This window comes from Notolepis coatsorum (genome assembly GCF_963971535.1).
Source record: "Notolepis coatsorum genome assembly, chromosome: 6".
Lineage (NCBI taxonomy): Eukaryota > Metazoa > Chordata > Actinopteri > Aulopiformes > Paralepididae > Notolepis > Notolepis coatsorum.
Window position 1 is genome coordinate 119,768,085 of NC_140170.1, and position 15,494 is coordinate 119,783,578.

The window sequence follows — 15,494 nt, forward strand, 5'->3', positions numbered from 1 at the left end:
AAGGGGGGCCAAAGACGAGGAACAGAATGGAATAATAAAGATGATAGTATGGGCATACGAAGGGGGGCAAGGAAGAGTAATATCAGCAATATACCGGGCTATAATGACCAGCAAGGGACACACGACCGATTATATAAGGGAGAAATGGGAGAGAGAACTAGAGATAGGAATAACAGGGAAGGAATGGGGGAACATATGCGAGGTACAACATTCAACAACAGGATCGAGAATATGGAAAGAATTTGGATGGAAAAACATAATCAGATTCTTTATAACCCCAGAGCTGAAGGGAACATATGCACCAACACAAAAAGCATGCTGGAGGATGTGTGGGAAGGAGGGGGCAAATCACACGCACATATTCTGGGGATGTCAGAAGCTGAAGGGGTATTGGGAGGAGATAGGGGAAGCAATGATCAGAATATTAGGATACGGGCTACCACAAACAGGACTGGTGCTTTACTTAGGAGACCTGACACACGAGGGAATACAAGGGGGGGACAAATATTTAATAAAGATAATGTTGATAGCGGCCAGAAAAGCAATAACGAGACTGTGGTACAAGGAAGACCCACCGACAATAGCAAAATGGGTAGGAATAGTGGAAGAAATACAGGATATGGAAAGGATAACACACATGCTGAGGTTACAGGAAGAGAAATTTGGGGAAAGATGGGGAAAGTGGGAGGATTATAAAAGGAACGAGAACGACATCACAGAGGAAGAACCAAATGCAACACAAGAGGGCGAAGGGTAAAGGAGGAAAGATGTTCAAGGAGGGTCTATGAACCCATGTCACACACCTGTGCTTTAGTTAGTATTTTCTATTTTGTTTTTGGGATATTACAATTGCTGAATGCTTTTATACCTTATTATTTATGTCCGTTTAACGGTGTGATATTAAATATTCAGGGATGATGTGGTTTGTGTATGGGTGAACCAAAAGGCAAAGTGAAAGTTAATAAACAAGAGAAAAAAAAAGAAAGGACGAAGGATAAGGGAAGAAAGAAGCTCAAGGAGGGTCTCTGGACCCAGATCACACATACAAGCCTTAGTCAGCATTTATCATCTTTGAGTAGGAATTACCTGTTTATGCCTGTTTAAGGGAGATACACAATCAGCCTTTGTATCAAATACCTAGAAAACAACAGTAACTAACCATGCGATACCCATGTAAATATTTATGTGCACTGTTTTTTCTTTTTGTTTTTATTGTGATGCTAGTTTCTTTATTTTGTATTATTTATTTTTTGTAAGTGCTGTCTGTCTAAAAACTGTTAATAAAAAATTTAAGTTTAAAAAAAAAAGTCATTGAACCGTCTTATTTTGTCATAATAGAACATTCTAGACCATTTGTGATGTCACAGTATGATGTCATGACTGAACGTTCTAGAACATTTGTGATGCCACAGTATGATGTCATGATCAAACGTTCTGGAACATTTGTGATGTCACAGTATGATGTCATGACCGCACGTTCTAGAACATTTCTGATGTCACAGTATGATGTCATAAAAAAAATAAAATAAAAAATCTAACCGTGACTAACCTTACTGTCATGCACTTGTCCTAATAAACTAACCTACACTGTAACACGCAACACTTTGATGAACATTGTTACTCAGCTGATAGAGTTAGTTGTACCCTTCTTGCTGTCTTGTCGTACAGAACTTGTAAGTCGCTTTGGATAAAAGCGTCAGCTAAATGACTAAATGTAAGTGTGTGTGTGTGTGTGTGTGTGTGTAGGTGTGTGTGTGTGTGCGTGTGTGTGCGCGCACCTTGTAGAATTCCACACATAAGAAAGAAAGATACTGGGATGAATAAACAAAATAGGAAATAAAATGTAGAAATGCATGCAATACATAAATAAATATGAATCTCCATATATGAAATATAACATTTAGATAAGGTGCTACTGAGATGTTTTGGTGAGTTCTTTGTTTTTTTGTGGAAGTTGCCCTTCTTAAAAATGCATGAACATTCACTGATAATTGGTCTGTAGTGGAGTCTACAAGGTATACATTGCCGGACCATGTAGAATCCGGACCTTGTAGACTGACATAATTCTGTGCATAGTTTAGTCTACACAGGCCATATTTCAAATAATCAAAATCTTACTTCATTCATCTTAAACATTCTTGATTTGGGGGATTGGTAGTTCCCATGAAATCTGAAGTTGTTCAAACGACAACAGCGATCCACCTTGAATTAAATCACACAGCCGAGTGAAACCTTGTTGGATGCGTCAGTCACGAAAGGGGCTACTTAATTAATTAATCCAACCCACTTTATTTATAGAGCACATTTAAAAACAACAACGTTTACGAAAGTGCTGTACAAGTCCCACAACATAAGATAAAAAAAATATATATATTAAAAAAATATTTTAAAAAAAATATTAAATTTTTTTTTTCCCGAAGCTTCGAATTAAAATCGAAGCTCGGCCCCGAAGCTTCGATTGCCAAAAAAAGCTTCGAAGGTCAGCCCTACATACAACTCTGTTTACCTTTTATTATTGACTTAAATTGTTAATCCCTGTCCAATGTGACAAAAGTGATGCTACTTAACCCACCTTCTCGGTCTCATACATTGACAAAACCAATGATGATATGAGGACATGAAAATGGACATCCATGCAAAAAAAGACACAACCCTCCCAGGTGCGATACCCATGGTAAAACATTTTAGATGCTTGGGTGTGGAAATATTTCCCACCATAAGACAAACGGTGAAGCACAATTACACAAAAATACAGAACAAAATCAAAGACGACCTGGACAGGTGGGCAAAACTTAAAAACTCAGTACAGGCAAGGGTATCAATAGTTAAGATGGATGTATTACCAAGAATCAACTTCATCAGCTCAATGCTACCGTTACCCCCTCCAGAGGGCTACTGGAAAAGATTACACTCCTCCACATACAAATTTATTTGGAATAACAAACCACCTCACATAAAAAGATCCACCGCACAGAGAAATAAAGCAGACGGTGGCATGGCAGTTCCAGATTTTTTACAATATTTTAAGGCTTTCACATTAAGACCATTGACAATATGGTTTGATCCCCAGGCTTTGGTATCTTGGAGAGAATTGGAAGAAAACATAGTAGCCCCACAGAGACTGAAGGACATAGCACACACTAAACTTCCAATCAAGCACTGTGAGCGGAAATTTGGCCCCATAATTACCCATGCAATCAGAACATGGCGGGAAACACACAAAAAATATCCTAACCCTCAAAAATGGCATAATCACACTCCCATATTCAATAACAATGCACTCTTAATGGGAAAACGTCCTATAAGATTCCCTATATGGGAAGAGCAAGGCATACACTCATTAGGGGATATTTTTTATAACCAGGGCTTCTGTAGTTATGGAGAAATATGCACAAAGTTTAACCTCACCGAGTCCACATGGCTTTTTTACATACAGTTACGCCTTTGTTTGAAGTCTCACGGTGTTCCATTACACATACCAGTTGAACACCACAGATACCACACATTTTTCTATGAAAGAGAAACATTGGGAGGTTTTGTATCAGGTTTTTATTATCAATTACTAACGTCCTCGTATGAAACCCTTCAACTAGACACTGTCTGGAGGAGGGATATTCCAGACCTGGAAAGTGACTTTGATTGGCAAGAAGCATGGGCAAATGTCCGTCTTACATCAAGGAACCCGGACCATCAACAAATCAATCTTAACTATATTCACAGGACATACTTGACTCCTATAAGACTGAACAGAATGGGCCTGAAACAGGACTCAAAATGCTCCCAATGTACAAATGGAGACGAAGGGACATTTATGCACATGTATTGGGACTGCCCACCAGTTAAGGCATTCTGGAAAGATGTGACCCATCAATTATCAAAACTCGTATCTTGGAATATACCAGTACACCCCTCTGTATTGCTTTTAAATGATGTTTTTGAGTTTGCAGTAAATCCACAGCTAAAGAGATTGGTCTTATCGGGTATCACAGTAGCTAAAAAACTGATCGCATCACGCTGGTTTCAACCGGAAAAAATGTGCCGGAAAGTTTGGTCTCTTACATATCTCGATGTGATATATCAAGAAATATCTACAGCAAGAATTCTGGGTCTCAACGAATCCAAAATGTCAATGTGGGTAGAAGTGGTGGAGAGAATAAAAGCTAGCTTATAATGGTAGTGTCTGGTTAGGAGTGAGGGATAATGGAGGTACTATCCAAGGAGGGGTCCGGGGGGGGGGGGGGGTTCGAGCTGGAGCATATGTGTGTAGGGTTTTAGAAAATAGGTATTAGGGGTATGTCCTATATAAACATTTATATAATTGTTAATTTCGCTGGATATACACTGTATACGGTTAAAATGTTATTATAGACTTTTTTTTGTCTTGTTTCTGTACTTGCATGTAATTTTAACCACCTTGACTGTTAGTTTCATTATGCATTATGTGTTGAGTACTGACTTTTAATAATTTTTGTTTTGCAATAATAAAAAAAAAAAAAAAAAAAAAAAAAAAAAAATGGACATTTGTGAAATGTTCAAGTTCCTGAAGCATGTAATGTGTATTGCACTTAAACTTTTTGAATGTTTAATGTTTTTAACATTTGTGATATTTGAATGTTCCTGACGAAGCTTGTAACCTACCGTGCCAAATGATTGACGGAGCTAGAGCCCCGGGAATCGGTGTTGTATTTGTACAACACTGTACTTCGGCGCACACCTCACATATCGGCATGTAATTCGAGAACCTCTGAACGGATTGTGTCACCTGAAATGGCTATCGACAGGCAACAAATAGGGCTTTAATTCGATATATATATTGTATTAAAATATATGCACACCCGAGCCGGTAGAAGTTGCCAAAGTGCAGGTGGGAAAATCTTCCTCAAGAGGCCTCGCATGTTAACATGTTTTACTTTTGTGATATTTGAATGAATTGAAGAATATTTTTGTTGACCACTTGAAAAGATTGTAATAAAAACATTGTTCCGTTTTCTTTTGTCTGAACTGCATTGTGTAACATTTTAAATAGACTTTTAACTACTCATAATTTGGGGCGACCATTTGTCATGCGGGGTAACCAATGATTGTCAATAACTGTACTAAATTCAAAATAGAATATCCATCAGTTTTGGCTCAAATATTAATCACTGGTATACTATGCTTAAGTGGATACTATCTGTACACATTTTTAAATCAGTTTTATGGGTTTTAGAGCATATATGGGTATTGTAACTGCATTACGAGGGATACACTGCCATTATAGAATAAACTTGTGAAATCATGGTTTACAAAACATTAAAGGGCACACAAGCCTGTCTTTCTTAAGATGTATATTTAATTACTGATACCTGTTAAAATATTAGTAATGTTAAGGAAATATATTAATTTTGAGATAAATTACGGTCGCCCCAAATGACTTTTATTAAGGCCATGTCCTATTAATTCAACTTTAAAAACACTAAAATCTCTTAAAGGGGAACTCCAACATTTTGGGAAATTAGCTTATTTAACATCTTCCCTGGAGTTAGACAAGAAGATACATACCTTTTTTGTCTCTGTGCGTGCATTTTAGCTTTGGGAATAGACGCTCCGTTAGCATAGCTTAGCTTCATCACTGGAAGTGAGGCAGGACAGTAGCCTTACAGTGCCTTACAGTGTATTGCAAGGTCTGACATTGACCAAATTTGATATGCATGACCTTGGTGGGCTCTAGGTCAACTCCTGAAAAGGGGGTCAATGTCAGACCTTGCAATCAAAAGTTAGGGGGCGCACTGAAATTATGGCAAGGGTTATTAGCCCCCTAACTTTTGATTGCAAAGTCTGACATTGACCCCCTTTTCAGGAGTTGACCTAGAGCCCACCAAGGTCATGCATATCAAGTTTGGTCAATGTCAGACCTTGCAATACACTGTAAGGCACTGTAAGGCTACTGTCCTGCCTCACTTCCAGTGATGAAGCTAAGCTATGCTAACGGAGCGTCTATTCCCAAAGCTAAAATGCACGCACAGAGACAAAAAAGGTATGTATCTTCTTGTCTAACTCCAGGGAAGATGTTAAATAAGCTAATTTCCCAAAATGTTGGAGTTCCCCTTTAATTTGGGGTTTTTGCATAAATGCATGTATATATTTATTTTTTGCATCTTGACCGGAAGAAACCCAGTGTCAAATGACTATAGTACTGTATCCATAGCTATAATATAGAATATGGTTATAGCTCTACAAACAAGGTGACCGTTTACATGGGGTTAATAGGTGGCATGAGGGGTTAACGATGAGTAAGAGGCGTGGCACTGGATGTGTTAATGTATTGCGTAATTTCAACGTGGAAATAAGGAATAAAAGCGCACATTGTTGAATTTTATCATGCATATTTATTAGAAAATGAAATTACAGCACTATGTTATCAATGAAATTAACGAACATCATCAACAAAAGCAACGGAATTGTTTCTGTATACACATTTATAAAACAAGGCATATTTATCGAAACCCCGGATTCTGCGGATCAATTATAATTTGAAGCCCTGTCCCTGCACAATTAGGACATATCAACTAGGGATGCACGATAATTATCGGGCCGATATCAGCAATTATGACGTCATCCCGATAAACCCGATAACGTTATTGATAGCTCCGATAACATATAATACATTTTTTGGTTAAAAGAAATCCGGTGTGGGTGGATTTGGATGAAGGGCGCTTGTTTTTATTATAGCCTCCTCCCGTTTTGCCAGTACTGTGGTAAAACTGATAGCGTGTGGTTTAGGAACAGGGAGTTTTTCACAAATCCAGCGCTCCCTTTCTTGGCTGTGACGTAGTCACGTTACATTCGGAGACAGACAGTCGATCTGCCAATTACGTCCCACCGCTTGCACCCACCTCTTCTTCTTACCACCAATCAGAAGCTCTCGTTCGTTTATTTACCTCCGGATTGTCAGCCATTACTCTACTCGGAGCTAACGTTATCTCCCCGCCAGCCACATTGACAAGTACCAGCGCTCAGGGTACAAAATAGTCACACGCCCAGCGCCACAGGCTTGTAGATTTTATGTTTGGCCGTCATAAATTAAGGCCTGGGCGCCATCTGGCGGCCAACAAAATCCACTGCATGCGTCGGCATTAATATGATGCGGGGAGTAGCCTCCAGCTGGAGGGAGAAATGTCGTGGGAGCGGGCGAAAGTTGCCCAATCTGGAACAATCTCCGGGGCTGCAGCTGGACCCTATTGGATGCGGGCGTGGTGAGTTGAAACGAAAGTGAAACTGTGTGTGTGTGTGTGTCACGTCTCACGTGTCCGTTCTAATGTTTACAAACAATGAACCTTTAAATGTAAATGAGATGCGCTCTGCTCACGAGATCAAGTTTGTAACATGAGACGCACACGAGGTCTGTCTTCATCCGTTCTTTAGCCTACAAAAAAACCTGCAATCGTGTTTTTGATTGTGCTCTGATATTTAATTTTGCATTTGATTTGACCAAATATGTGGAGGCATATTTTGTACCCTGGTTATTTCGCGTTTGTAACGTCATAACATCAGTGAAGGCTGCTGACTGATTAATAATAAGCTCTCTTTATTTCGCGGAGCATAATGTGATTTCGCGTTTGTAACGTCATAACATCAGTGGAGGCTGCTGACTGATTAATAATAAGCTCTCTTTATTTCGCGGAGCATAATGTATAATGTTATTTCGCGTTTGTAACGTCATAACATCAGTGGAGGCTGCTGACTGATTAACTCGTAACGTCATAAACCAACTACCAGATTCACTCGTCACTGTACATCAGTGGAGGCTGCGTAACTGACTAACTGATTAACTAGAAACTGCACATTGAGGGGGTTTGAATCACGCTACATCAGTGGAGGCTGCTGACCAGATTATTATTATATTATATTAGGGGTGGACGCCGGTATTATTATTATTATCTATTATTATATTATTATTCCATACAAGGCTGGATGCATTACAAACTCCGCTAACATCCCTTGTTGCCTTGTAGGTGGCAAGTATGGATTTGTTTATCTTGTTTGAAGTTGTTTTAATATGTTCTTTAATTCTTTTGCTTCCATATTGTAAATAAATTCGCAATAAATTATTTGCATTTAAAACTATTAACGCTGACTCATTCCTTCAGTCCACTCAAAATTATGCTAATATTCCTTATGTTGTTTATGATATTAATTGAAAATAGCATACGAGAGTATTATATAGTAATAATAACACATGGCGATATACTAAAAAGCTATTTATAATTTTTGGCTGGTAAGAAATCTGGATGGCTGGTAGTTTTTAAAATCTACCAGCCAAATGGCTGGTAAGTCAAAAAGTTAAGTTTGTTCCCTGCCAGCGCTTATACATTACAGGTAAATGTCTTGTTGCACTTGTGGCAACGAGCGTTGTCAGCATCGACTTTAGTAAAAATAGACCCAGATATTTGAGCGTTTCGTTCTGTCCGCCATTATGAGAGCAGAGCTGTCTGTACTCGGCAGCGCAGCACCCGTGTGTGTGTGTGTGTGTGGGAGGTGAAGAGAGGAGAGAGCACAGCACAGCCCGCTCCCCGCGCAGGCAGAGACACAGAGGCAGGAGAGATATAGACAACGGCCAACAAGATTAGTTTGCGACGTTTAAATTCCTAAAAAAAAACTCCATAATTTCTCGAGTACCGATAGCAGTACCGATGACGTCGGAGCTTATAAATACTCAAAAAAGAATCTAAAAAAAAATATATATATATATATATATATATATATACATTTAAAAAGAAATATTATAATTAGGGATGCTCGATATTGGCTTTTTTACCGATACCGATATTCCGATATTGTCCAACTCTTAATTTCCGATACCGATATCAACCGATACCGATATATGCAGGGTTCCCCCCCCAAAAAAACTGAATCATTTCAGGTAACTAATAATTTCACTGGATATATATATAACAAATATTGTTATTTTTTTTAACCGATACCGATATTTTCCGATATCACATTTTACTGCCGATATCGGCCGATAATATTGGTCGGCCGATAATATCGGACATCCCTAATTATAATACAATAAATATCGGTTATCGGTATCGGTTATCGGCTTGAGGAGCATAAAGTTATCGGTATCGATATCGGTGTCAAAAAATCCATATCGTGCATCCCTAATATCAACCCACCGATCAGTTAATTCAAAACGTGCTACATGAACTATCAGCCACTATCAGCCATTGCCCCGCTGTCAAAACACTCCTGCTTTCCAAGTGACAGCTTACGCATCGATGCACTTTGTGAAGGCATTTAATCTTCTGCTTCAGTATTTTTTTTTTCCCTTGCATCTTCTTGCAAGTGACAACTGTTGTCGTATTTTCTGTGAGGCTTTTACACACAGGTCCACGTTTTGCCAGGTCCCACGAAGAAAAGCTATGTCAGGAATGTGATGCATCTGATTCTGAAGTGAACCAATCACATTGTGAGAAATCTGCACCAGCCAAAGGGAGCTATTTTGAATGTTTCCTTTCCACTAGTCTGAAGGAAGACATGTTATGGAAGTCACAAAAGACCAGACGTGGTTTCCACGATTATACATGCGCAGGAGGATGTAGTGAGATGTGTATTGGAATACTGCGTCAGCCTCCGTTGATGAAGGGGCGAGACATGGCAAAATACAAACGGCTGCCAGTGCCAGGTGGAAAACTCAATCTGAGTTGGGCTCGTTTGTTTTTCCTCTTGTTCCGTTTTTTTTTTGCCAATGGCAACCCCACTGTCACCTACGGGTCACGACCTGTAGTTAGAGAACTGCTGGTGTAGAGGGTACACTGCAGTTTGGCATACCTCCCAAGCTTGTGTTGCAGTTTAACAAATTAGGTAAAAGCTATTATTATTGGTATATATTATTGGTACAGCAGTCTGTATTTTTATAGGGCAGAAATGGGTATAGTTTTATCGTTGCATTGTAGGATGTATTCTGTTGCCTCGTATCGGTGTTCCAGTGCACTTGTGAACTTACATTTGTGTTTTAATATGCAATATTGAAATATTGTGGTGAGGCACAATACTGTTGCCATTGTTTATGAATTAATTCGCTTTTTTTTTTAATTATATATGGCTGCTTTTTTGTATATATTTATATTATATTTGGACGGTTTTTGTATACATTTGGCGAATTTTGAGTACTTATTCGACTGGAATCAATTCAATCTGGCAACACTGTGTTAGTCTACATTTCAATACAATAACGTTTTGTAATTCCAAAGCTACACATGGGCCCAAGCGGGCGCCCATGCTCTGTGGACTAACAAACTAATTGTATATAGTATGGCATCAGCTGGGAGTGTTTGTCAATCAGCTAGCAAGTTTGTTACTCGTTTCTGTTGAACTGCGTGGTTCCTAAGCCTGGCTGCATATGTCTATTTCGTAGTTGACTCGTTATATAGCGTCTGTTTGACTTCCCGCATTGGCAACAACACAACCGAATGAATGATCCACGTTTGTGATGCTAGGCTAGCTAAAGTTAGCTTATTTGACAGGCCCCACAATGGTGATAGAAATTGCAGTTGCGTACAAATACATCTTAACGCTAGCTATCTTGCTGCTTGAACATAATGGTGCTACAGTGCCTTCGTTGATTGAGAATGCAAGCATTGATAACGTTAGGTACGAGGTATATGAAGAGCGAAGTCACCAACCTGCTCAACTTCATCCGCCATTTTTTTCGTATACGTTACAAGACCGGCACATCCGGGTACTTTGCCTTTTTTTAAGAACATAGTTGCCAGTTTGTGCATTAAACCGTAAACCCACGTTTGTTTTCACGGCGAAAAAGATAATTGAATGGGCTTTTGTTTTGTAGTGTTTTTGTAATTATTTCATTTAGGTCCCGTATAACATTTTGTATATTACAGGATCACTATAATTAGTGTAGTTATTATTATATTGTTGTCGACTTGTCAGAGATAGCATATCGGATGCCCATATCCTCTTTTGATTCATGGGAGTGACATTGTCTACTACTACTAGAATTAGTATTTGGATTGCACTCTTGGCAGGGTGATTATTATATTTATAGGGCCATTCAGTAACATGACAGTGCACTTTGGTCTTTGGTAAATGTAGTGCTGTGGAACATTCAGGCTGAGACAAATAATGTATTGGCTCAATGGCTGCTCTGTGAATTTTGGCTTCAAATAAAAAATGTAGACATGCGCCTTCTACTTACTATTTATAACAGCATGCACGTACTCACTGACGTATTAACCGCATATCGTAAACTCAAAGCAAGCCATTTAGGGGGTGGGGAATCAGACCTGGCAACCTTCAGCTATTGGTTGTGTACCATTCCCTTCCTCGCTCTCTTTTCCAGATCTTTCCATCCCGTGTCCATCCTCCAGCAGACGTGCAAGACGCCCTGCGGCACTTACGGGTAGGTCCTATTTATACGCACACACCGTTCTTCTAAAAATAACTTTTGACATTTTAATGCAATACACATGAATTGTCGGGTCATGCTAGTACAATAACGTTACGGTAGTTTTACTATAAATATGTTGTACATTTATAACAGTTAGTGTCGATAACTATACCCGCTTTGAATGATGGACTGCCAGTTATTGCAAGTGTACAGTAAGTACACTTCGTTCAACATTAGCTAGTAGCGACACAGCGGCTATCACTACACACAGGCCGTATGGAATAATAATGTGGTTTGCTTATCATTTCCACTGGTCAGTTAGTCAAAGGTATATGCATTTCTGCCTTTAGTTTTGATTTAACTTAACCTTCTCTAACGTTAAATGTATTGATAGCGGTGGCGTTGGTATAGGACCAGGTTCTTCTTTGACACTTGCCCTGCCCTTGAATGCGGAGCAAGCTGCTGCTGCCACGTTTCTCATTCTCTGCATAGGCCATAACTACCACTTTAATTATAGAAGAAACATGGATAACCTGTCTCAGTTGAATGACACCGTGACCGTAGTGATAATACAATCACGTTGACGTCCTGATAACATTATTCAGGGGGTAAGTTAACTTGTGACCAATTTAATAAAAAAGGATATCTGCCCAATTAGTAGGCTCTCATATGCATTGGAATTGCGAAGTACTGTAGCATTTAGTGCACACACGTCTCTATTTCTGTGTCTTGCCACCATAGAAACATCAGTCACCTCTTCTCCCATTCCAGTCCTAGTAATCCATACTATGGCTGGTGAGGAACTGAGGAGGGATAGCAGAGCAGGGGTATTACCCATTCCACCCGAAGCTCATACCATAGCTCTGTGGTGGAAGAGAACCTTGCCACAAGCTAAACTGTGTGTGTGTGTGTGTGTGTGTGTGTGTTGTAGTATGTTAGTCTACCCATAATTATCCAAAAATAAACATGTACATTTGGATGTAATAATGATTCATATTTTGGCATTGGATGTAATAATGATTCATATTTTGGCATTATATGACCATAACACATGTATGTGTGTTATTTCCTAATATTGTTTTTAATTATGTTGTCTTGTCTCTTTTTGCTCCATCTTTCTCTCTCCAACTTTGCTCTCTTACAGGACCTCAGTGTGTACAGGTTGGAATTATAAAGATTAGAAAGCTGCAGGCTGGAATGGTCGTATCTGTGGGCAGTGCTAGAAAGGATGGGGTTAGGAAAAGGATTCATCGATATGATTAAAGTATTATACAAAGACCCATCGGCCATGATTATAACAGGCACAATCATCTCTGAAATATTTCCGGTATCACGCTCTGCCAGACAGGGTTGTCCTCTTAGTCCCGGTCTGTTCAATCTATCATTAGAGCCGTTAGCACAATATATAAGACAATCCCAATCCATAGAACCTATCGTAATCAAGGGCACACAACAAAAAATTTGTTTATATGCGGACGATGTAATATTGTTCATGAAAAACCCCAACACCACATTGCCTCATCTGCTCAAGTTGATTGAGGACTTTGGTGATTTATCGGGATTTAAGATAAATTGGCCGAAGTCGGCTTTCCTTCCACTTAACACCCCTGCAAAAAAAGATACAACCCTCCCAGGACAGATACCGATGGTAAAACATTTCAGATGCTTGGGAGTGGAAATATTCCCTACCATAAGACAAACGGTGAATCACAACTACACAAAAATCCAAAACAAAATCAAAGACGACCTTGATAGATGGGCAAAACTTAAGAACACAGTACAAGCACGGATATCAATAGTTAAGATGGATGTACTACCTAAAATCAACTTCTTCTGTTCAATGCTACCGTTACCCCCTCCAGAGGGTTACTGGAAAAGATTACACTCCTCCACATACAAATTTATTTGGAATAACAAACCACCACGTATAAAAAGATCCACCGCACAGAGAAATAAAGCAGATGGTGGCATGGCATTTCCAGATTTTTTCCTATATTTTAAGGCGTACTCATTAAGTCCATTGACAACATGGTTTGACTCCCAAGCATTAGCATCTTGGAGAAAAATAGAAGAAAACATAGTAGCCCCACATAGACTGAAGGACATAGCATACACTAAACTACCAATCAAGCACTGTGAACGAAAATTTGGCCCCATAATTACTCATGCGATCCGGATATGGCGTGAATCACAAAAAAAAAATCCTAACCCACAAGAATGGCACAATCATACTCCCTTATTCAATAACAATGCTCTCTTAATTGGAAAACAACCTATAATATTCCCTATATGGGAAGAGCAAGGCATACACTCATTAGGGGATATTTTTAACAAACAGGGTTTTTGTAGTGATAAAGAAATACGCAAAAAATTTAATCTCACCAAGTCCACATGGCTTTTTCACAAACAGTTAGAGCTATGTTTGAAGTCTCACGGTGTTCCATTAGACAGACCAATTGAACACCACAGATACCACAAATTCTTCTACTCAAGAGAGACATCGAGAGGTTTTGTTTCAGAATTTTATCATCAATTACTAACGTCCTCGTATGAAACCCTCCAACTTGACTCTGTCTGGAGGAGGGATATACCAGACCTGGAAAATGACTTTGATTGGCAAGGAGCCTGGGCAAATGTCCGACTTACATCAAGGAACCCGGATCATCAACAAATCAATCTTAACTATATTCACAGGACATACTTGACTCCTATAAGACTGTGCCGAATGGGGCTCAAACAAGATTCCAAATGCACCCAATGTACAAATGGGGACGAAGGGACATTTATGCACATGTATTGGGACTGCTCACCAGTTAAGGCATTCTGGAAAGATGTGACCCAACAAATATCAAAACTCGTATCTTGGAATATACCTGTACACCCCTCGGTATTGCTGTTGAATGATGTTTTTGAGTTTGCAGTGAATCCACAGCTAAAGAGATTGGTTTTATCGGGTATCACAGTAGCCAAAAAGCTGATCGCATCACGCTGGTTTCAACCGGAAAAAATGTGCCGTAAAGTTTGGTTTCTTACATATCTCGATGTAATTTACCATGAAATATCTACAGCAAGAATTCTGGGTCTCAATGAATCCAAAATGTCAATGTGGTTAGAAGTGGTGGAGAGAATAAAAGCTACCTTATAATGGTAGTGTCTGGTTAGGTGCGAGGGATAGTGGAGGTACTTCTCAAGGTGGGGTCCGGGAGGGGGGGGTTCGAGCTGAGCATATGTATGTAGGGTTTTTTTTTAGATAACAGGTATTATGGGTATATCTTATATAAAACAACTAACCAAAAGGTGATCCCATTGGATGTGCCCTGACAATTAATGCTTGTATATCTTATCGTGTGTTGTCATGTTTGTTTATATGTTTGTTTAAAAAAGAATAAAAAAATAAAATACAAAAAAAAAAAGATTAGAAAGCTGGTCATTGAGATGAGTGACCTCACTTATCTTTGTTTAAGAAATACAACAGAAATGGTTAATTACTCATCTAGGCTACATCAATGTACTCCTACAATTGTCTTACTTATAACTACCTTCATTATACCACTATATCCAATCTATAGTCTATCCATATAACACTGTATGATAGCAATGTACAATAACACTGTACACATTGTATATACATATCTGTATATATATATCCATACCTACTCATACACATACTCATATTAGTTCAAACATTGGCTAGTATGGTTTATTACCATAGTGTTCATACTAGTACCACTGTATATAACACTGTACATACATCAATCAATCAAATCCTTTATTTAACCAGATAAGCATCATTGAGATTAAAATCTCTTTTTCAAGAGCGATCTGGCCAAGCATACATTAGCTTAGCATATAAATGTAATCTAATTGATACATTCTAAACTATTTAATATGTAGGCTATATTTTTTTTATAATTTAGTGTGCTCAAGTTATATATAAAGGCATAGTTTTATTGGTATTGTATTATATAGCCTGTAATATGTGTGTGTGCATGCGTGCTCTGCTAGCATATGTACATGGTAAATTGTAATACCTTGGAACATGAAATAGTTTTGATATGATGTATGTTAGAACAACCACGTTGGCTTGAATAATCTATGTTCCTTG

General features: G+C 38.8%; 1 protein-coding gene across 1 annotated transcript in view; it reads right to left on the reverse strand.

Moving 5' to 3' along the window:
* The window catches only part of lsm3 (LSM3 homolog, U6 small nuclear RNA and mRNA degradation associated), a 55,444-nt gene extending 44,750 nt beyond the window's left edge, over positions 1–10,694 (reverse strand). Inside the window, exon 1 of the mRNA XM_084316222.1 lies at positions 10,668–10,694. Within this exon, the coding sequence (XP_084172348.1) occupies positions 10,668–10,688 (21 nt within the window). The 5' untranslated portion in view covers positions 10,689–10,694. The remainder of the gene's footprint in view (positions 1–10,667) is intronic.
* Positions 10,695–15,494: the final 4,800 nt, after the last annotated feature.